We start from the raw sequence: 23,861 nt of genomic DNA, 5'->3' as shown, positions 1-23,861 counted from the left end.
CCCCATTGTGCCATCAGCTCTGCCCCCATTGTGCCATCAGCTCTGCCCCATTAGCTATGCCCCCATTGTGCCATCAGCTCTGCCCCATTAGCTCTGCCCCCTTAGCTCTGCCCCCATTGTGCCATCAGCTCTGCCCCCATTGTGCCATCAGCTCTGCCCCCATTGTGCCATCAGCTCTGCCCCATTAGCTCTGCCCCCATTGTGCCATCAGCTCTGCCCCCATTCACTCCCGCGCCGTGGTCACATGACACAAACGAATCTTCGATGCAAAAAATTGGCATCGAGGATTTTTTTGTGTCGAATTACTCGATTTAATCGAGTAATCGTTTCAGCCCTAGCCCACATTATATGCGTTGGGGGCTACACGTGTTACGTTCAAGACGGCTCCAGTGCCAGACAATTAACAACTTAGATGCCATGGTCAATATCACCCACAACATCTAACAGGTTAATCGGAGGGAAGCATGTCAGAATTGCTGTTTTTAAGTCACCTTGCCTACCCCCAAAAACAACGAATAAAGAGTGGTCAAAAAGTCATCTACCCCCAAAATGTTACCAACAGAAAACACTAATCCCCACAAAAGACTCACGGGTTAATCAATATAAAAAAAAATATTAAGTTATAGTTTTCATTATGGCAACAAAGAAAATTAAAATATTGTAGTAGTAGTAGTAAAACATAACAGAAACTATACAAATTTGACATTGCCATAATCATACTGACCTGCATTTGAGGTGTTCCATATTGATGACCTATCCTCGGGTCCTCAATATCAGATCGTGAGGGTCCAACTCAGTCAATGCCATTGTCATGGCAGCAGTGGTGCAGTGTAACTACAAATTCATTCAATTGAATAGGACCGAGCAGTTGTAGTTACACTGCACTGCCACTGCAAAATCAAAAAGGTGAAGAGGAAGCAGCGCACCCATGAGCGTTGCAGTCCCTTCAAACAGCTCATCGGTGGGAATCCCAAGAGTCAAACCCCCCACCAATCTCATACTGATGACCTATAGGATATCAATACGAGAAAATTGGACAACCCCTTTAACATTTTAACCACACAGCGAATACCATAAAACAATCAATGGAAATGCTGTTTTTGTTTCTTTTCCACTCCAACCCACAAAAATGTATTATAATACTACAGTAAATGGTGATGTTTTAAAATACAACTTATCTATTTGAAGGAAAAATAAAAGTAGTCATGGCTCATGGAAGGAGGGGATGAAAAAAAATGGAAAACTAAAAATACGGCTGCATCATTAAGCCGTTAAAAAGGAAAACAATCACAGAAGAATGTACATTCCTGTGAGTACATGATCAATGGCTCATCATTTCCCTTAGGCAGACCTACATTACAAGAAAAGATAAAGAAAAACAGGTCATAACTGAATATTCTAGAAAAGTTGGGCAGAGAAACCAGAATAAAAAAAAAACCCAGAGTACTAGTCTGGGCATGCTGTCTAGAGTACACCTCAGAAGGATGTGACACCAGGCTGACAATCATAGGGACAAAGCAAGGAGAGCCATGGGAAATCATCCTTCACAGCAGTACCAGAAGATGAACAGAATGATGCCAGTACTTAAACTAAGAATCTACTGATCAAGAAGATGATGCTGGGGGCAGGATATTTCCCATATATTAACATATACAGCACTTCATGTCAAAACTGACTTTGTGGTTCCCATTGCTACTCGTCAAGGCTGAACTCATGTTTAACAGATAGTAGTAAAGCTGCAGCTCTCTCTGTGTAACAGAACCTAGGGCTGGTGGCAGCTGAAGAGTTAAACTAAGCACGTTCGACCAGTTCAGTGAAACTGACAAAAACAATAAGATAAAGAACAAACAGCAGGTGGCGCCATACAGATAAATTTTATTGAAAAGCTCACTGGCTATACTAAGTTTCTAATTACATGCAATTAAAAATATTTAGATCCAGGTGCTGGTTTGAAAAATGTAGAACATGATTTATGACTCCACTCCTTAACTCCTCATTCAGAGCTTAGGAGTCCAGTGGGCAGTCCTGCTCAGTGACTGACAGTCATCCCTCTATAATTGTACAGTCACTTGGCAGGTCAACAATAAGAGATCCCAGCACCCCACCGATCAGCAGTTTAGGAGGCTATTGCACTGACTGGAGCTCCGGTGAGCATTGCGACCTCCTTGCAGTTTACCAAGAACGGCGTCATACCTTGTATACTGGCTGTGCTGGGTATTGAAGCTGAACCCCATCCATTTGAATAGGACTGAGCTGTGCCTAGGCCACGTGACCGATGAACGTGACATCACTGGCCTGGAAAGAGGTCTAAGCACTCACTCAACACTGCAGCTCCTTTGCACAGCTGATCATCAGGGTATCGGGAGTCGGACCCATGTCGATCTGATATTGAGGTCATATCTTGAGGATAGGGCATCAATATGTAAATCTTGGAAAACCTCTAAGTGATTATTATACTTGTTTTGGCAACATATCTGATTTTAAGGTACGCTAGGAATGGCTGGCCCACATTTTATGTACTTTACACTGCTAGCACTGTGCTTTATACATGCGGGCTGCAGCGCAGCAACAGGTATTAAAGAGAGCCAGTGTTTCTATCTGAAGAATGCAGGATGGCAGTAATATTAAGTATTGCTGTTAAAGGGGTTGTCCAGGTTCAGGGCTGAACCCGGACAAACTGTTGTGCCTTTTCATAGGTAAATACATTTATATCCAATTCATTATTGTCAAGATGGATGTTCATTGCCTTTAAGAGCCATGCTCGACTATGTTGCAATTTTGTATGTCTTGAGTAGGCCAAATTAAGGTCACACAAAGGTTTATACTCTTCAGTGTTATTTCTCATGAATGTACCAGTCTGAGAAGAGGCCTCCTTGTTTACTTTTAAATTTACGACGGGAGATAAAGATAAGCTCTATGCAGCTGGTGATCATTACCTATACAATTAGGCATTTATTAATGAAGCAAAATATATAATATGTGTGTATTCATTTATTGAGCCTTAGGCTACTTTCACACTAGCGTTCTGCTGTCCGCTCGTGAGCTCCGTTTGAAGGGGCTCACGAGCGGAGCAGAACGCTTCCGTCCAGCCCTGATGCAGTCTGAATGGATGCGGATCCGCTCAGACTGCATCAGTCTGGCGGCGTTCAGCCTCCGCTCCGCTCGCCTCCGCACGGCCAGGCGGACAGCTGAACGCTGCTTGCAGCGTTCGGGTGTCCGCCTGGCCGTGCGGAGGCGTGCGGATCCGTCCAGACTTACAATGTAAGTCAATGGGAACGGATCCGCTTGAAGATGACACCATATGGCTCAATCTTCAAGCGGATCCGTCCCCCATTGACTTTACATTGAAAGTCTGAACGGATCCGCTCAGGCTACTTTCGCACTTAGAAATTTTTCTAAGTTATTAATGCAGACGGATCCGTACTGAACGGAGCCTCCGTCTGCATTAATATGATCGGATCCGTTCAGAACGGATCCGATCAAGCGCAAGTGTGAAAGTAGCCTTAGTTAGTCCTTAGCATAAGACAATCAGTAGGACATGTATATATATAGGTTTGTTTATATTATGTTGTTATATGTTACGAAGACAACATGTATCCAGCATATTGTATATATTTCTCATTAGAAGAGTGTCTGTGAAGATGTGTGTTTTGTAACAATTAATCACATCTTTGGTATGACAGAGGAGGTACTGATATCTCAAGGGCATTTACGATCCATAAATTAAGTGTGAGAAACTTTAAAGAGATGCCTAGAAGTCTGTCTCTAATTGCTACAAGTGTCCGAATTAATCCCTATGGCTTTGAATTAAAGCTTCTAAGGTCAAAATGTATATTCAGACTTATATAAGTTAACCCTTTATACTATGATGCAAATAGCTTATACGGCAGTGCCACCTATGTGTCAGTAGGTGACATTACAAGAGTAGCAAAAGTGTATTCTGGATAGGGTTATGATGTCACAATTTTTATTAATGGTCACGCCCATCCGACAATGATTGGAAAGTTCCAAACTAGGAAGGAGAGCTGGAAAGAAAGAGAGAGAAGGAGAAAGAGAGGAAAGAGAGAAGTTGAGTCTCTAGAGGGGTCTATCAAGATGAAAGCCATGGTGAGATGCAGTATGATGGACCACCCAGCTTTCCTAGGAGCAGAAGTGAGATTCCTACTAGGACTTGGTAAGAGACACAGAAAATGATATTTCATTTTATTAAGACTAATTTGATAGTGTGGGTGAAATTATACCATCTAAATTGGCGAATAAATAAATAATTAAATTAATTGATCATCTCCATATTGAGATGTAGTCTTAGGATATTGTGAGGCTTCATTCTACCTGCAGAAGAATCTAGACTCATAATCTAGCAAAGCATTAAATAATTGTATATATATATATATATATATATATATATATATATATATATATATTTTTGATAGAACATTCTTCGCCAAGCTAGGTGATGGATTCCCACAGGAAAGATTTATTTCAAATGCTTTCCGTTTAAGATCCTAGATCCCTGTTATTTGTCTTAATAGTCTTACCAAAGTTATATGTGTTAAAATAGTCCCGGATGGGGCGGAAGGATACAGTTGTCTCTTCTAAATAATATCCTTGAATGGATTTGCCCATCTTGAAGTTATGTGATGTGTAGTTAGTTAGAGGGGGGCAGAATGTATTTAGCATTCCATATTGATGTCTAGGATTAGACATGCCCATCCTGATATCATGAGGTTTTCTCTGAACAGAAGTAATGTATATAACTTATGTTCATATTTTGATGTCCTAACCTAATAATAGCTTGGTTATAATGTGCCAAGTTATTTCCACTCACATGTATTGTTAAGCTTGTAATGCTTCATATTAACGCTATATATATTCATTTGCATGTATCATTGTGTTTATTTACTTATATATGTTTATAATCTTGTAACCAATAAATCTGCATATTTTTATAATACCTGTGTATTATTGTATAATGCAAAACTACACTTTATCATTAACGTCATCTCACGTCAAAAAGAACTTATTTATCTGAGGAAATAGTCGGACTCAGATGTGAATTGTATCAATTAGGTTGTCTACAATTCACCAGGTCATGATTTTAAGAATTTATGACAAATTTTATAAATTTAATTTTTTTATGGTTAATTATTTTTATGACCATAATTAATAATTCTTAATTGAATTATTACCCCCCGACAAAACCCCCATTTACACCCAGGCAGGCCTTCTGATAGGAGCATTGGAGCATTTCATGCTGTATTGCGCTGGGCAAAGGCTGTTTGTTTATATTCTTTTCACTGCTAGGCCGGAGGCTTCTGCCTAGCAATGTTACCAGTGACATCACCAGCACTGATGTGCGGACTTTAGCGCTGCCCTAGCCATTTTACAGGCTAGGGCAGCACTAAAGCCCGCCCATTAATGCCGGTGACATCACCAAGCTCACTGCTAGGCGGAAGCCTCCGCCTAGGTTTACTCAAGGAGAGACCTGTATGTCACCGGATCTCCAGAAAAAGCATTTGCCCTGAGAGATTTAGCACAGTGCAAAGGAGAGCATGGAAGCATTAAATGCTCTGATGCTAATGTCAGATGTGCTGCCTGGGTGAAAACGGGGATATGTCCGGGTTCAGAGCTTTAAGCATTGGTGAGTACCTTCAGCAATTCTAGAATTTGCTTTCGCAGGAAGTAGAGCAAATAAACATTGGCCCAAATTTACTAATCCTGTAGAATGGATTAAACCTGGTGTAGACTGTCTAGACCTGCACCAGATTTATCAAGGGACTCAGGCTGGATGATAAATGTGGTGCAGGGATAGACACTTCCATTTTGTCTCCATTCATTGTCAATGGGGACAAAACTGAACGAAACGGAATGCACCAGAATGCATTCAGTTCCGTTTGGTTGCGTCCCCATCGCGGACAGAATAATGTTGCAAGCAGCGTTTTTATGTCCACGATGTGGTGTGGAGCAAGATGGATCTGTCCCGACACACAATGTAAGTCAATGGGGACAGATGAGTTTTTTCTGACAACAGAAAACGGATCCGTCCCCTATTGACTTTCAATGGAGTTCATGACGGATCCGTCTTCGGTATGTTAAAGATAATACAACCCTATCAGTTCATAGCAGACGGTTGTATTATCAGAATGGAAGCGTTTTTGTTGATCCATGACGGATCCAGCATAAATGCTGGTGCGAAAGTAGCCTTACTTTGAGATACAATTTTAGGGCAGAATTTTGATGCAAAACAGTGCATCTTAGGCCCTGCCCCTTTTGCATGCAAAGCTCCACCCTTTACCACTAAGAACCGCCAATTTTTGTCAAGGTAAAAAAGTGTAAAAGACCTTAGCTGCCCCAAACTGCGCCACTTTTTAAACAGATTCTAAGCACAGACACATTAGTAAATGTGCAGAACCAGTCCGTATGGGGAGCTGGAACGTTCTTGAGACAAGTGAAGGTCTCACAGGTGGGATCTACATCTACCAGACATTTATGTCATATCCTGTTCATATGCCATAAATATCAGAGATCTCATCTGCCATTCATCCTGCACAAATGAAAGCCATGACACCAGTGTGAACAAAGCCCAATTCTTCATTCAACAAAATGGGGAATATCTGCACTTTCCTTTATGAAGACCAGTAATCTTCAAAACATGAATCTGCAGATAAATATGATGCCTCAATCAGTTGTCTTCAGCCATCAGACCTTTAACTGCCGGGACTGTGATGAGTTTAAGAACACTTACAGGTCTAGATGTGGCCTCTGGAAGTGAGGAGACATTTTAGTTTCAATGTCACCAGAGGAAGAAGTAATAGAAGAATGAACCTTATAAAACACAGACTGGAATTGATGACAAATGCCACAGCAATGACTTGACAGATTCGCTTTATTTTACTGGCACAGAGCTGACAGGAGAGCAAAGGTGACTGCATGTAAATGTGCAGAAGATAAAAGCCACAAACAGGCATCTGTCCCCTGCATGAAGCTACAGAGCGAGATGGTATTCAAGGGGACAGAAACTATTTTATGGGCAGCGTTTCCATCTTGACAAACATTAAAGAAGAAATAAGATGGGGAACATCTTAAGTTGATTAAAACCTGTAAATTTTATTTCCTTCAGGTGCTTTTTTTATTCTTCATTCCTACAGCCGCACTCAAAGCCATTCTTTCTTAAATCTCCTCTTTTTACAACCAGTATAACCTGGTGAAATGGAAGTGAAGTCAAGTGAAGAGGTAAAAAGGAAAGATTATTCCTGCCAGGCTAGCCAGGTAAGACAGAAACAAGAGGAGCGCAGCCATAACTTCACAAATAATATTGGGCAATATAATGTCATATTCTGTAAGATGGGCATCAAGGTACAATTCTAAGTTACCATTTTTTGCCGTTGTAGCAATAAGTAATAAGACAAACACTTGGATACATAGAAAATAACATTTCCTCATGTGACCCCCTTGAAAAAGCAACAATGAGAAGTGAAAGCAGTATAGCTGTGCAGTTTACATGTGAACAGAACTTTAGGACGGTCATTTTTATTTAAGGCTTATTTCATGTACGGAATATAGAACAAAAGGAAAAATAAATAATTTAAAATATCGAGGCACAATCACATCCCTAATGTTTTATGTTACACTAAAATATACTAGCAAAAAAAAGCAAACCTAAACTATGTCCTGACACAGAGCGCCACCTAGTGGTGCACTTTAAGATATCTCGAATCTGTACTTCAACCACAACCATGGGAAATGATATAATAAAAATTCAACACAGATTATGGACCTGATCATTCATAAGGGCAGGATAAGAGTTTATAGATAAGATTTCTTTTTTATACAATTTGCAAATACTGAAACAAACCAAAAAGCTAAAATTTAAATCTCTAAAACATTAGAAGTATTGAAAGAATTTAATGAGAAATGGTAGGCATAAAATGCAGGGGCCAAACTGAATAAAAACACAGTGGCCCAGATTTACTAATCCAAAGATGGCGGAAGCTCAGACAGGCTGTGTAGACCTGCACCAGATATATCACAGGGGCGGAGGATGAACGTGGTGCAGGGAGAGACACTTTTCTCTGACTCTATACCAACTATTGTTTGGATTATGGACAGATTTTTATGTCCGAATTGTAGCGCAAAATGATGCATCTTAGGCCCCGTCCTCTCTGCTAATCCCCACCCTCCTGCTGAGCACGTCGGAAAAAACTGTGGAAACCCTAGATGTGTCACTTTGCACCACTTTTTTTTGACAGATTTTTGGCGCAGAGATAATAGTAAATTAAGTCTGTGCAACTACATAGAGGCTGAATGCTGAGTATTAGGCCTCTTACACACGAGTGAGTTTTCCGCACGGGTGTGATAGGTGACGTGAACGCACAGCACCCGCACTGAATCCTTACCCATTCATTTCAATGGGTCTGTGTACATAAGCTTTTTTTCACATATCAGTTCTGCGTTGCGTGCAAAACGCAGCATGTTCTATATTCTGCGTTTATCACACAGCCCTGGCCCCATAGAAGTGAATGGGGCTTCAGTGAAAAACGCATTGCATCCGGAGATAAGTGCAGATGCAATGCGTTTTTCACTGATGGTTGTTAAGAGATGTCGTTTGTAAACCTTCCGTTTTTTTTATATGCGCATGAAAAACGCATCAAAACGTATTGCACTCTCGCAGAAAAAACTGAACAACTGAACGCAATCGCAGACAAAACTGACTGAACTTGCTAAATGGTGAGTTTCACTGAACGCACCCTGAACGCATCTGGACCTAATCCGTCACGCTTGTGTGAACTAAGCCTTATAGGGGATGTTTCATCAAAGACGACCTCTTTCAGAATGCAGCATTTGTCCCATTCTAGATACCCCTAGAAAACAGATCATTTTGCTGGGGAAGGGAGACTCTGCCAGCTAAGCACTTCGCTTGCAGCAGTCCCTGAAATATAGTATCATACGTTGGCCATTCAGGTGAACAGACGGGAGTGGGGGTCCACCTCTATGATGTCCATATGCTGTAATAAGTTATATGGACAGCGCTTGTCTTCATGTGACAACCCCTTTAAGGCTTGGGTTTCCACTACTGTTGCGGCTTCACTCATTTCATCTGATGAACCCATCACACAAATCGATTCTGTGTGTACCTGACAGACCCCACTGACTAAGGCTTGTTTTACACTAGCGATACTGATTGTGTCAGGATCTGATCAGTGAAAAACGGACTGTTTTGCACACGTTTAATCTTAAATCTTTAAGTCTGCGATTGTGTTCAGCGTTTCAGTTTTTACAAGGCAATCCTTTTTTGATGTGTTTTTCATGTGCGTGAAGAACATTCAGCATCTCCCAGCTATCAGCCGTGAAAAACTCATTGCATGCGGCTGTCTTCTGTTTTTCATGCAAGCCTCATTCACATCTACGGGGTCAGGGCAGCGCGAAAAATGCACAATATAGAAGATGCTGCAATTTTTCCTGAACGTAGAGATGATCAGTGAGAAATGGATGCTCATGCGCACAGACACACTGAAATCAACGGGTCAGAATTCAGTCCGGATGCTATGCGTTCACTATACACATCGCCTCCAGACGGAAAACTCGCTAATGTGAAAAAGGATTATCATAGGGTCGGCCAGGTTCAGTCATGGCTTTCATCATTTTGATTTTTGGATGCAGTGCTATTCTTTCCCTCCAACCTGCCGAGTCTGCCAATGGAGGCTCAAACCAACATCTGTATGAACAGAGACTAAAGAATTATGCTGTAGGACGCAACACGGTAGATTTATCAACACTGGTGTAAAGGAAAACTTGCTCAGCTGTCCATAGCGACCAATCAGATTCCACCTTTCATTTTCAGAGCACCTTTGCAAAATGAAAGGTGGAATCTGATTGGTTGCTGCTATGGACAACTAAGCAAGTTTTCTTTTACACCAGTTTGATAAATCTCCCCCAATATGCTTTATGTAACCATCCCTTTCCTCTGGATAATAGAGGACGGTCTGTTATTAGCCAACTGGTAATTCAGAATTGTCTAAAAAAAGATTTTCTAGACGAGACAACCTTCCCTCAGAACTACACTGGCCATCCAGAAAAGATATATATTATACATGGACATAGGGAGGGCCTATAGATTTTGGGAAGTAGAAAAAAAATTTGATTTATTTTTCACACCAACCACCTATCTCAAGAAACATTACAGTAAAGGACAACTCCACTACAGTCAGGTCCATAAATATTGGGACATCAACACAATTCTAACATTTTTGGCTCTATAAACTGCCACAATATTTTTGAAATGAAACGAACAAGATGTGCTGTAACTGCAAACTGTCAGCTTTACTTTGATGGTATTTACATCCAAATCAGGTGAACAGTGTAGGAATTACAACAGTATGCATATGTGCCTCCCACTTGTTAAGGAACCAAAAGTAATGGGACAATTGGCTTCTCAGCTGTTCCATGGCCAGGTGTGTGTTATTCCCTCATTATCCCAATTACAATGAGCAGATAAAAGGTCCAGAGTTCATTTCAAGTGTGCTATTTTCATTTGGAATCTGTTGCTGTCAACTATCAAGCTGAGATCCAAAGGGCTGTTACTATTAGTGAAGCAAGCCATCATTAGGCTGAAAAAACAAAACAAACCCATCAGAGAGATAGCAAAAACATTAGGCATGGCCAAAACAACTGTTTGGAACATTCTTAAAAAGAAGGAACGCACCGGTGAGCTCAGCAACACCAAAAGACCCGGAAGACCACGGAAAACAACTGTGGTGGATGACCGAAGAATTCTTTCTTTGGTGAAGAAAACACCCTTCACAACAGTTGACCAGATCAAGAACACTCTCCAGGAGATAGGTGTATGTGTGTCAAAGTCAATAATCAAGAGAAGACTTCACCAGAGTGAATACAAAGGGTTCACCACAAGATGCAAACCATTGATTGGGGAGCCTCAAAAACAGGAAGGCCAGATTAGAGTTTGCCAAACAACATCTAAAAAAGCCTACACAGTTCTGGAACAACATCCTATGGACAGATGAGACCAAGATCAACGTGTACCAGAGTGATGGGAAGAGAAGAGTATGGAGAAGGAAAGGAACTGCTAATGATCCTAAGCATACCACCTCATCAGTGAAGCATGGTGGTGGTAGTGTCATGGCGTGGGCATGTATGGCTGCCAATGGAACTGGTTCTCTTGTATTTATTGATGATGTGACTGCTGACAAAAGCAGCAGGATGAATTCTGAAGTGTTTCGGGCAATATTATCGGCTCATATTCAGCCAAATGCTTCAGAACTCATTGGACGGCGCTTCACAGTGCAGATGGACAATGACCCAAAGCATACTGCAAAAGCAACCAAAGAGTTCTTTAAGGGAAAAAAGTGGAATGTTATGCAATGACCAAGTCAATCACCTGACCTGAATCCGATTGAGCATGTATTTCACTTGCTGAAGACAAAACTGAAGGGAAAATGCCCAAAGAACAAGCAGGAACTGAAGACAGTTGCAGTAGAGGCCTGGCAGAGCATCACAAGGGATGAAACCCAGCATCTGGTGATGTCCAGACTTAAGGCTGTAATTGACTGCAAAGGATTTGCAACCAAGTAATAAAAAATGAAAATTTGATTTATGATTATTATTATGTCCCATTACTTTTGGTCCCTTAACAAGTAGAAGGCACATATGCAAACTGTTGTAATTCCTACACTGTTCACCTGATTTGGATGTAAATACCCTCAAATTAAAGCTGACAGTCTGCAGTTAAAGCACATCTTGTTAGTTTCATTTCAAATCCATTGTGGTGGCGTATAGAGCCAAAAATGTTAGAATTGTGTCCATGTCCCAATATTTATGGACCTGACTGTATATTGGCTGCGTCTGGTATTGAAATCAGCCCATTCAAATATGTCTGATTTTCAGAAATGATCAACAATTTGATCACAATCATGTCAAACCCACATGTAACTGGGTCATTAACCTGTGACTTGTTCCTACAGAATGAGTGAGATTTATTAATACTGGTGGAACCATCCAAGTCCGGTCTCTCCTACACTGCAGTTCCCTGAAAACCACTGATCTATCGGGATTACCATATTATACTTTGTTGTGAAAACTTATTAAGTGTAGATCTTAAAAAGCTGCATTACTGGTTGCTCATAAATGAGATTATTACTATACGTAGCTACACACAAACATTAACCCTTTCAGGACCGGGCGATCTTCCATCTGCCTTCTTGGAGCTATTATATTTCCATTCACGTAGCCATATGAGGGCTTGTTTCTTTGCAGGACAAGGCGTACTTTCTAACGCCGCCATTAAATATTGCATAGAATGCAGTGGGAAGCTGGAAAAAAAATTCAAATGTGGTGGAATTGGAAAAAATGAGATTACATTTACCGGTAAATCGGTTTTCTTTAAGCCTATGACAGCACCCATGGAGAGACCGACTCCTCCTCAGGTCAGGAAACAGAAACCGCTTTAAGAGGGACCACCCCCTCTACCTCCAGTCCGTTTCCAAGAACTAAGACACATCCTAATATGATAATAAATGTATTATTTTATTTTTTATTTGGGAAGGGAATTAGTCGGGTGCTGTCATAGACTCAAAGAAAACAGATTACCGATATGTGTAATATAATTTTTTCCCTTCGCCTATGACAGCACCCATGGAGATTTAAGCGACATTAATCTAGGGTGGGACAACAGCCTTGAGTACCTTACGGCCTAAACCCAGGCCTTCATTAGAAGGCAGCTGAAGCCTATAGAGCTTGAAAAAAGTATGCGGGGAACTCCAGGTAGCAGCCCTACAAATCTGCTCTATAGAAGTGGAGGACCTCTCTGCCCAAGAAGTAGAGACTGATCAAGTAACGTGAGCCCCGAACCCTGATGGCGGAACAGCTTTCTTGGATGAGTATGCTAAGTAGATAGCTTGTCTGATCCATCTAGCAATAGTCTAGGAAGATGCAGAAGAGCCCTTCTTCCTACCCTGAAAAGAAAGCAACAGACAGGAGGAGGACCTCCAGGGCTGCGTGATATTGAATTAAACATCTCCTCAAGTCTAAACAATTGAACTCTAATTTTTTTTTCAAATTTTTTGGAGAAGCACAGAAAGAGGGTAGAACTATCTCCTGAGAATGGTGAAAAGAGGGAGATACCTTGGTAAAAAAAAGAAGGATCAGGAGTAATAACCACCCGATCCTCCAAGATTTTTAAGTAAGGCTGGTCAATGGAAAGAGCAGCAATCTTACTAACTCTCCGGTTAGCAGAGGTAATAGCTAGGAAAAAGGCCAGTTTTAGGGAAAGCATTTAGGGGACAAGCTACCCATCGGCTCAAACGGATCTGAAGTCAATGCTGAAGAACTAAATTTAAATCCCAGGGAGGGATACTAACCTTACAAACTGGGGATAACTTAGAAACTGCAGTAATGAACCTCTTAACCCAGGGATGAACTGTCAATTTAGATTCAAATAAGGCACTTAAGGCCAGAATCTGCACCTTTAAAGTGCTAGGTCTAAGTTTTTCCCTCCAACCTTCCTGTAAAAATTCTAACAAGTGGAATATCTGGAGCCTCTAGAACATCCACTGGTCTATTGGCAAATCTGAATCAGAGAGACCCCTTCTCTTTAAAATTTCCCTCTCTATAGCCAGACAGCCAGGTGAAGACTCTCCACTTGTGGGTGAAAGATTGGACCCTGAGCTAGAAGTCCCCGGAATACTGGAAGTACCTAGGGGGTGGCAATTGACATTTATCGGAGCTCTGAAAACGAAACCCTCCTTGGCCAAAAGGGGGCTATCACTCAGACTGTAGCACAATCTTCCTTGATCTTCTTGAGGACTCTTGGCAACAGTTTTTGAGGGGGGAAGGCCTAAAGAAGACCCCTTCTCCAGGACTGAGCTAACTGTCCACAGCTCTCAGCTGTTCCTTCGGAGACAAAGAAGAGAACCCCCAAACACACACACCTTTCTGTTTGACCTGGTGGCAAAGAGGTCTATCTCGGGGACACTGCATATAGCAGAGATCTTGTTTAAAAAAAAAAAAAATGATCTAGGGACCATTCGCCTTGGCATAGAGGATGACAGCTGAGAAATCTGCTTTCACGTTGTCTACCCCTTTTAGATGTACAGCAGAAAGAGATAAGAGAGAATCCTCCGCTAGATTGAAAATCTGGTGGCTTGGGGCCATCAGACTCAGAGACCTGGTACCACCCTGTTTGTTGATACGGGCTACTGCTGTCATATTGTCTGAATAGATTCTGACATATTTGCCCCTGATGATCGGAAGACTCTGAGTCAACGTTAATCTGATAGCATTCAGTTCTCTGAAATTTTGAGACTGGGTTCGAGAACCGAAGTCCCAGGTCCCCTGCAGCAGAAGAGACTCTACATGGGCTCCTGTGTCAAGGAACACCCTTATGTAAATTTTGTAGATTCATCCACCACTCCAGAGAAATCAAAGTCTGGGTTGACAGATGAAACCTCACATCCAGAGATAGTGTACACGTGTCCCAAACCTCCAGAATCTGAAGCTATAGGGGACTTAATACTGGGCCCATTCTACCCCCCGGATAGATGCAGTCATAAGCCCCAGCACAGACAAAACTTCCCTCAGGGAAACTACCTGCCGAGAAAGAAGGCTCAGAATTTTTGATGTGATTAACCGAGCTTTGTGTAAGGGCAACAGACACCTCTGGGATATTGAATCTAGGATCATCCCCAAAAAACTACACTTTTGATTCGGACGCAAACTGGACTTTTCTATATTTATATCCCAGCCTAGCCTGTCCAGAACCTCCCTCAACAGGTAATCTGTTCTTCCATGATGTGACCTGACTGGGCAAGGAGAAGAAAATCGTCTAGGTAGAGAATGAACACCAAGTCCTTTTCTCTCACATGAGCCATCATCTCCGCAATGATCTTCGTGAAAACCCTTGGGGCCTGAGACAGTCCAAAGGGAAGGGCCTGAAATTGAGCATGCAGGATCCTGTTCTCTAGGTGAACTGCTTCTCTCAAAAACTTCTGGTGGTGGGGATGGATCAGAACATGATAATATGCATCCCTGAGATTCACTGTGGCCATGTAATCGTCTGGGAAGAGATAGTTCACTGCTGACCTGATGGATTCCATCCAAACTTTTTCGTACACCAGATAACGAGTCAAACACTAAGTTTATTATTGTACGAAAAGAACCATTTGGCTATTTTTTTTTTACAAGAAAAAAAAAGTCGATCTGGTCTCTTCCTGCTTTGGAACCTCCACCAATACTCTTTTTGCTAACAGGGATAATCTGTCATCACAAATCTTTCTGCAGGCAGCTTCTGAAACTTTAATTTTAAGCCCTCCCTTATAACCGAATTTATCCATGGGCTGTTGGATTTTTTGCCTTGACTTGAAAAGTGAGAATGACGACCGCCCAACTGGAGGCCTGGCGTCATTGAGGCTGTTTCTTTGAGGCCTCTGCCCCGGAAAAAAGAAACCCCTTTGACTTCTTTGCTGCTCCCGCATACTGCCTAGACCTCTCTCTTCTCCAGAAACCCTTTCTGTTAAAACTGGGGAGGAAGGATTTTTTTAGGGGGCTGCTGACTGGTAGAAGGAAAGCCATTTTTCTTATCAGAGACCTTTTCAAGTAGATCTTTGAGGACTGGGCCAAATAAGAATTCCCCTTGACACAGAATCAAAAAGCTTTGCTTTGAACTTGGCATCCCCGTTCCAGCTTTTTAACCAGATAGCTCTACGGGCAAAATTAGATAAAACAGAAGCTCTGGCCGATAACCTTAGAGAGTCAGCCGAAGCAGCGGCCATAAAATCTAGGGCATTATAAAAAGTAGGAAATGAGGATAACAACTGCTTCCTAGGGGTACCCCGTTTAATGTGATCCTCCAACTCCTTCATCCATGCCTTAAGGGATCTAGCTACCGAAGTAGCGGCAATAGCCGGTTTAAAAGGCGCCCGCCAAGGCTTCCCAATTTCTCTTTAAATAAATCTCAGCCCTTCTATCCATTGGGTCTTTTAGAGAATCCATATCCTCAAAGGGAAGAGCAGCTTTTTTAGCTATTTTAGCAACCGGGGCATCTAGCTTTGGGGCTCTATCCCAAGGGGTACTTACGCTTAACAGAGGAATGTATAAAAAAAACTTCCTATCAGGCTTTTTCCATTATTTAGCAATAACAGCCTGAATGTTCTTATGCACATCAAAGACCTTTTATCTTTTAGGGCCCAGACCTTCAAACATAGAGTCCTGAACAGACTGTGGCAGCTTCTGGCCATCTAAACCCATAGTAGCTCTTACTACTTTTACTAGGAAATTAATGTTCTCTGCATGAAAAAGTGACTTCCCAGCGGCTTAGTCATCAGAGGAGTCATTTGATGAAAACCATTCTCCCTCTTCCTCAAATCCAGAAAGCACATCACTGTCGCTAGAGGGGGGGATTAGACGCAGCTGCAGAGGTGCTAGGGCAGCTACTAGGGCGCTAACCGACTCCTTAACCTCTCCATTAACTTGCTCACACATGCTTGGCAAAGGGGCTTTGCCCAAGCAGAGGGTAGCTTCTTTTACATACAGCACAACCCTTGTCTTTAAATCTGGAGACCTTTCTAGACTCCTTAGACACCTAGACATAGAAGATGACCCCCATGAGTAAACAGCAACATGCACATAAGGATGCACATAAGGGATCCCCGCTCTTACCCCACCGTGGTATCGCGTATCATTGGTGGTTTCAGTGGCTTCTGCGCGCTGAAACTGCTCCATGTTTAATCACTGAATCTTTCCAATGGAGGAACTGCCCGCTTCTTCACCCAGCAAGGCAGTGAGCTGGCTGGGCTTTTCTCTAACGGGCGCGCAGACCCGACTCCCCCCACTTCCGGCTTACAGCGCTGCTTCCCTCCACTGTCGCAGGTCCTCTCCTTGTCCTTGATGAGGACAAGGAGAGGACCGGCGAGGGTCCGACAGCCGGACATGCGACACGGCCACAGACATCCAGGAAGGAAAAAAAAAAACTGGGCCGAGAAGGAGCGGGGAGGAGAGAGAAAGAGGCCCAGACTCAGCAGCGGCTCCTAAATACGCCTCACAGGTAAATACTCTATAACACAGACAGGGCACCCGCAGCTCTACGCAATCCTTGGCAGTTTCCAAATTTCCTCCTGTCCCCTTAGGACAGGAAACAGAACTGGAGGTAGAGAGGGTGGTCCCTCTTTTAAAGCGGTTTCTGGTTCCTGTTTCCTGTTCTGAGGAGGCGGTCTCTCCATGGGTGCTGTCATAGGCGAAGGGGGAAAAATGCTACATAGTGTTATGGGTTTCATTTTATGGCGTTCTCTATGCGGTAAATCAGACAGTGATGGGGACGAGCCTCCCTAGCATTGCGGGTGACGCACATCTGCACACGGGGAGAAGCAGCGGAGGCTGTGCGGAGACCGGGAGCGATGTGGGTGCCGGAGAGAGGTAAGCACATTGTGTGTGAGGGGCCCAGGCATATGGGGTGGTATTTCAGGGGTCAGATAACCCCTTTAGGCCCCACTGAGGGACCTGAACATGCAATAGTTTCTGCCTTACACTGCACACACTGCAATGTATGACAGATTCACTATTTTCTTATAGAGCCCTGTCACCTGCAGGCCTCCACAAGAACTACAGCTGTAATAGGCTGGGTTTCTTCACAGAGACCCAGGCAATTAACACAAATGAACGGCTTCCACAATCTCATTGCAGAGAATCCGTTTGGGGCCTGGGAGCAAAGATCTCCCGGTAAAAAACACCTCAGATGCCCTAGTATACCAAAGGTCCATGCATGTTGGAACTTGTAGTCCCTGGATTCAATAGAGACCATTTTGGCACTACAGAGATATAAACCGAAAGGGGCCCAGCATGCATGTGGGACCTACACCTTCTGAATTCCATGGTCGCTGTCATGGCATACAACAGGTGAATTTAGTGTTAGGTACCCGTCTAAATAGAGATTGCCTTGACGTGCAGCAGTTTTTGTACAAAATGTATTTGCCAAGCATCTCTAATTAATTAGTATAGCATTCGCAATGTACAGTAATACATTTTTGTACTTTATTTGGTTTGCGGAGCGCTGTTGCACTATGTGTTTTATTTATGTTTTGAGCCGTGGCGACGTGCACATGCGCATTGGGATGTGCTGACTAACCCCCTTTTTTCTTTCTAGTCACAACAGACAACCAGGGCTGTCGAGTCAGTAAACCAAAAGGTCCAACTCCAAAGCCTCTATTTTATGAGTCCTTCATAAATGGCCAATAATTAGTAATACATTTCCTGTAGTAGAATGGCAATATCAGGCTTTTTCTCACCATTAGATTAATAATCAGGATGCTTAGATATAACAAAGCAGATTTGATGGAATGCAATTTCTAAACAAATAACAAAATGAACAAATAACAAAGTGAAAGTGTCACCCAGAAAACACAAACTGGTGACATGGCAGCATAGGGATGAAAGCAGCGAGACTATATAGACCTCTACTGTACTTGTCAATGGCCGGAATTATGTAAAAAATGCTTTGTATTGCCACTGTGATGTGTCAAAGAGGTGTGAATAAGGCACTTAAAGCGGTATTCCCATATTGCAAAACATGGCCGCAGGGCTCTCTCTGGCCTCTTCGTTCCAACCCGAGGACACATGGAGGCTGGATAAAGCCAAAGTGGCAGAGTTAGGCAATTTGTTAACTCCCAGTGACTTGAATGGGAGTTGTACAAACGGCGTAGCCCCAGAAGCTACAAACTGTTTATATAAATCTCAATGGCCTCATGGCATCAATGGGTCGGGACAAAGAGGCCGGAGAGAGCCTAGCTGACTTTTTCAAAATGGGAATACACCTTTAAGTGCCCCGGCACAACGCCTCTCTTGGCTCTGCTACACCATCCTCACCCTGAAAATCTGTGTGTGCACCATCAGTGCCAGAGAGATACAGCTTACTTGTCAGTGACGGTGCGCAATAAGAGCAGGTCCAGAGTAGGGTTGTTGCGGGTATCGAAATTTCGATACCCAATCTATACTTTTGTCGATACCGGGATTTCCATTTTTTCGATACTGGGCTGCGTAGTCTAGCATCACAGAACATGAGCGCGCTACTGTCAGCAGCACAGGGGAGAAGGAAGCAGTCTCTCCCTCCTCCCTGTGCCGCGCTGCCAATGAGGAGAGAGGGGCGGAGGAGGGGCGGGCGCACTGCGCCACCAATGATAGGACTTTTCCTAGGTCCAGACTTTCAGTAGCAGGCTACACAGAGCAGCGCCCATAGATGTCCCAGCACTTACTATTATTCCTAGGCACCGCTCCGATCGCCCGCTGTGCTCCATATGCTAATTACTATCGGAGCAATGGGGAGGAGACATTAGCTTCTCTCCTGGGCGTGCCTTTTCCCTGCGCTGCGATTGGACAGCGCTACAGCCAGGGAGAAGGAACGCCCACTTGAGAAGCTGATTTCTCCTCCCCATTGCTTCAATAGTAATTAGCATATGGAGCAGGAGACCGTAATGGGGCACAGTGGGCGAACGGAATAATAGTAAGTGCTGGGACATCTCTAGGCGCCACTCTGTGTAGACTGCTACTGAAAGTCTGGACACATACAAGGTCGTCTTTAACATATAATACAGGAGGCAGGTGCCGCCAGCAGAATCGCATAGCCGGCACCCTGCCTCTGACAGGGAGCTGCGATCAGCGGCAGTTAACTGCCGATGATCTGCTGCCAGCACCCGCCTCCTGCCATGGTCAGCTCCCTTCTGCTGTGTGCACAAAGCACAGGGCAGCAGGGAGTGTGCAAGATCCTATTTATCCTGATAGAGCTCTATTAGGGTGAATAGGACAAGGGATTAAAAGATCCCAGGTTCTAGCCCCTAAGGGGGGAAATAGTTATTAAATAAAAAGTGTAAAAAAAAAATTAAAAAAAGAAAGAAAAATAAAAAAACACCAAAATATTAAGTATAGATCACCTCTTTTCCCAATTTCACATATGTTTATTTATTTATTGTTTATATATTTTATATCACATATAGCCATGTCAGAAAAGTCCAAACTATTAAAATATTAAAAAAAAATCTATGCGGTGAACGCCGGAACAGAAAAAATAAATAAAAACTGCGCGATTTGGCATTTTTTAAAAGTGCACGTGGCTTTTATGGTTTATTTTTTCGCGTGGTATCGAATGGTATGGAGTATCGCAATACTTTTTTATGGTATCGAAATCGAATCAAAAATTTTATATCGCAACAACTCTAGTCCAGAGCAAGCGGCATCTCTGTCACTGAAAGCTCAGATCCTCCTTCATGGAAGCCCCGACAGCAGAGAACAACAGCTCTACTCCTCTCTGTTGGTGGCAAAGCAGTGACCACACAAGAAAATCTCTTACAATAAAATAAAAACATTAGATTGATAGAACATAAAGATATTTTGTTAAAATTGTAAAGTTCCTAAGAAAGTTAAATTATACAAAATGAAGAGATTTTTTTCTTCTCTAAAGCTGGAGTCAGAGTTGGTACTTTTTTTCCGAAACCAGCCAAAAATAGCCCCGACTCCACAACCCTGCTGACTACAGTAAAGGGGTTAAGTGTCTGCTATTAGCCTGGGAATTCTGCTGCGTTTTCCAGCGGGCGCCACCTTTAAACCCTGCATTTCTGCCATACATGTACGGTGGTAGTGCTGAAGGAATTAAAGAGCAAGGCAGGAGGAGGATGAGGCCACAGTCAGTACTTCACAGGCAGCCAATACTCCTTAGGGATGGATGGTATACTGGTAGGGTAGCAGAACACCTCCATATTTAGGTATTACACATTTCAGATATTGCATGACTTTTCACCTGTTTGATACCTAGGTAGACAAACCACATGGGTATGGTGCCCCAAATCATCCTGCTGCGACCCGTCTACTGTTCTACAGTGGTTAAGCAGTCTGAATTGAATGAGGCCGCTTACCATAGAAGTTACCGATCTTGCATCCTCTTCATAATTTACTACAGGAGGCGGTTCCTTCCCTTCATTCTCTTGAACTTTATGATCAAGTAGATCCTTCTGAGCAGACAGCTTGGTTTCCGCACATTTCAGGTGTTGAACTGTCTGCTTTAGCTCTTCCAGAGCCTGCTTTCGACTTAACAACAGCACAATACTAAAGAAAAGAGAAAGCCTGAAATTAGAGTTATGTAAAGAGCACTTCCAGAAGTCTTGTAGTACAACAAACCATGCATATAATACAATCTGGAGGAGATGGCTAGCAAAACTTCAGACAGATTTGTCTGCAAGACAAATAATACATGAACACGTCTGAAGAAGAACAAACAAGAAAAAACAACAACAATCTTTGTTGGTACGAAACAATCGTGCTGTCACCAAAGATGTAGCAATTAACAACTGACTCGGGGACTGCTCTGGAGTAGCACCTGGCAACTAACCTAACAGCCCAAGCCTATCCTCACCATCAGAGGCTCTAGTGAAGACCAGGTAGTTGCTTAGCTATGCCCCTCCAGAGTAAAGCCAGTCAGTGGCGTAGTAGGTCCACACCCGCTTGCATAACATAATGGAAATTAATAACATAAAATACCTCTAAATTTTCTATTTTTACTACTCTTTTTGCTACCTAAAACTCGGTTCTCTGTACACCGCTCTAACAGTAATCCTTAACCTCTTAATAAATTTAACTTAAGTTGCGCTCTCCCCTGTATCGCTACTTACTAACAAGCATCCGGAGCAGGCAGAGCGGCTGGCAGCGTTACGTCACTCACTGACGTCGCGCACCTGCTCCATTCATAAAGTGGGAGGAGCAGGCGCGCGACGTCAGTGAGTGACTTAACGCTGCCAGCCGCTCTGCCTTACTTGTTAGTAAGTGCTGATACAGGAGAAAGTGAAACTTTAGTTAAATTTATTAAGAGGTTAAGGATTACTGTTACCAGAGTAGAGATTACTAGAAATACTGCTGTGAGCGGCGGGGCCCGGTGTAAGAGTACAGTGATTGCACCGGGCCCCGCCGCAAGTCCCCGAACTCCAGCCCCTCCTCCCTCCCCGCTGTTACAGTTATTGGGAATGATCATTGTAATGAACGTTCGATTGGGTTATAATTACCTAATGTAAGTGGCCCTTTAGTCACCCACGCTGCCATACCAGCCAACGCAAAAACATAATATCACAAATTAATGACTGGTAGTTCCAAAAGGTGTCAACACAACCGCCCACCCCCAACCAACAGTGGGGAGATGCTACAAAGGATCATCAAAAGCCTCTCTATTAAGGGGGAGGAACGGTTAGGGTGGGTCAACACACGAAACGCTGCAGATCTGCCATCAAAGATTTTCATGCAGTAAGTCCGCAGCATTGTACAGGGGCAGCAAAGTAAATGAGTTTTAAGCAACTCTTAGGCTACATGCACACGAACAGCACACCGTGTGCTGTCCGCATCAGTATGTCTGTTCCTTAGCCCCTCAAAAAAACATGTCCTATTCTTTTCCATTTAAGGCATTGTTACAATGGATACGCAAAAAAATAAACGGATGGCATAGGGATGTCATCCGTTTTTTTTTGCGGACCGCAAAACAAATACGGTCGTGTGCATGTAGCCTTATCCACATGCTGCGGAAAAAACCTGCAGTGGAAATTGACCTGTGGTGTAGATTTTAAATCTGCAACATATCAATTTAGACCACGGATTTCACACTTTGCAATGCAAGGAATGAAATTTGCATCAAATTGCATCAAATTTCTGCAACAAAATCTGTACCAAAGTACTTTAAAGTGCATTTTTTTCCGATGTGGATTTCCAGCAGAAATGCTGCAGATTTTCAGAAAGCCTGTAGTATTTCAGTCATTTGTGGACATACCCTTAGGATGCCTTAACACACTGCAGATATGGTTTCAGAAATGTTGGACCCTCACTGATCTGATACTGATGACCTGAGGATAGGTCATCAATATAAATAAAGTGCACAACCCCTTTAAAGTAGGTTTCATCTAATTTCCATGTACCGCCCGATATAGACAATCCACGGTCACTGCACCCATCCCTGCTTTGTCCAGCATGCTGCGCCTGTGCAGACACACATGGTCAGATGTTCACCTCAGAAGGGCATGGAAAGTGAAAATCTGGGGATCTCAACTTGTCCCCATCCAATCTAGGACATGGATGCATAGAGAAGAGTTCACTGCAAGGCAACTGACATGACGTCACTGGCGGTAGCAGAGAATGCTACAGACGGAGTCATAGATGAAGTATGATAGATTACAGTACATTACAGCAAATAAGAAATGCTTGTTAATCAGCAGAATCCCCCTTTAAGATTCATTTTAACCAGCGCCAATCCCTGAACAATAATCAGAAAACTTACTCAGATTTATTTTCACATGCATCTGAAGATTCTTGCATCTCTCTCTCTTTTTCAGCCAGAAGCTCCTCTTTACTGGTAAGTGACTGCTGTGTCTGCGCAAGCTCCTCAGATGCGGTTTTTAACCTGGAAAACAAATTGTGATATATTCCTGAGATGACATAGAGGGCAACACAAGACAAGTAAATTGAGCCCAACATGAAATCTCTGTCCACAAAGGTGGCATTTAAATAGAAAACGATAAATCCTGCTTAGTCTTAAGTAAGGCAGAGCGGCCGCTAACACATTTCATTCTAACAAGGTCTTGCACTAAGATGCAAAAGATACGATCAAGCGGGACGTGCTGCTGCCTAATAAAACAATCCATTATATCGATGTTCACAAAACACAAACAAGCGATGGGTCCTACAAATTAGCAAACATGTAAGTACACGTCTAATATAAATTGTAGGGACACCTTTGCATCATTTATTTTTTAATTATTGAATTTCATTTATTTTATGTAATTTAATTACAATTTCATTAGAAATGTTGCTTTTTTTTGGGCTTCTACGGCCAGTTA

General features: G+C 42.8%; 1 protein-coding gene across 2 annotated transcripts in view; it reads right to left on the bottom strand.

The window, feature by feature from the left end:
* Positions 1–23,861, bottom strand: part of FER (FER tyrosine kinase) — a 307,686-nt gene that overhangs the window by 191,783 nt on the left and 92,042 nt on the right. For both annotated transcript variants that reach the window (XM_040421608.1, XM_040421607.1), the window contains exons 10-11: positions 23,303–23,425; positions 20,907–21,096 (exon numbers count right to left, since the gene is read on the bottom strand). In XM_040421608.1, the coding sequence (XP_040277542.1) occupies positions 20,907–21,096; positions 23,303–23,425 (313 nt within the window). The remainder of the gene's footprint in view (positions 1–20,906; positions 21,097–23,302; positions 23,426–23,861) is intronic.

This window comes from Bufo bufo, chromosome 2, assembly GCF_905171765.1.
Source record: "Bufo bufo chromosome 2, aBufBuf1.1, whole genome shotgun sequence".
Taxonomy (NCBI): domain Eukaryota; kingdom Metazoa; phylum Chordata; class Amphibia; order Anura; family Bufonidae; genus Bufo; species Bufo bufo.
This window is presented reverse-complemented; position numbering and strand designations above follow the sequence as displayed.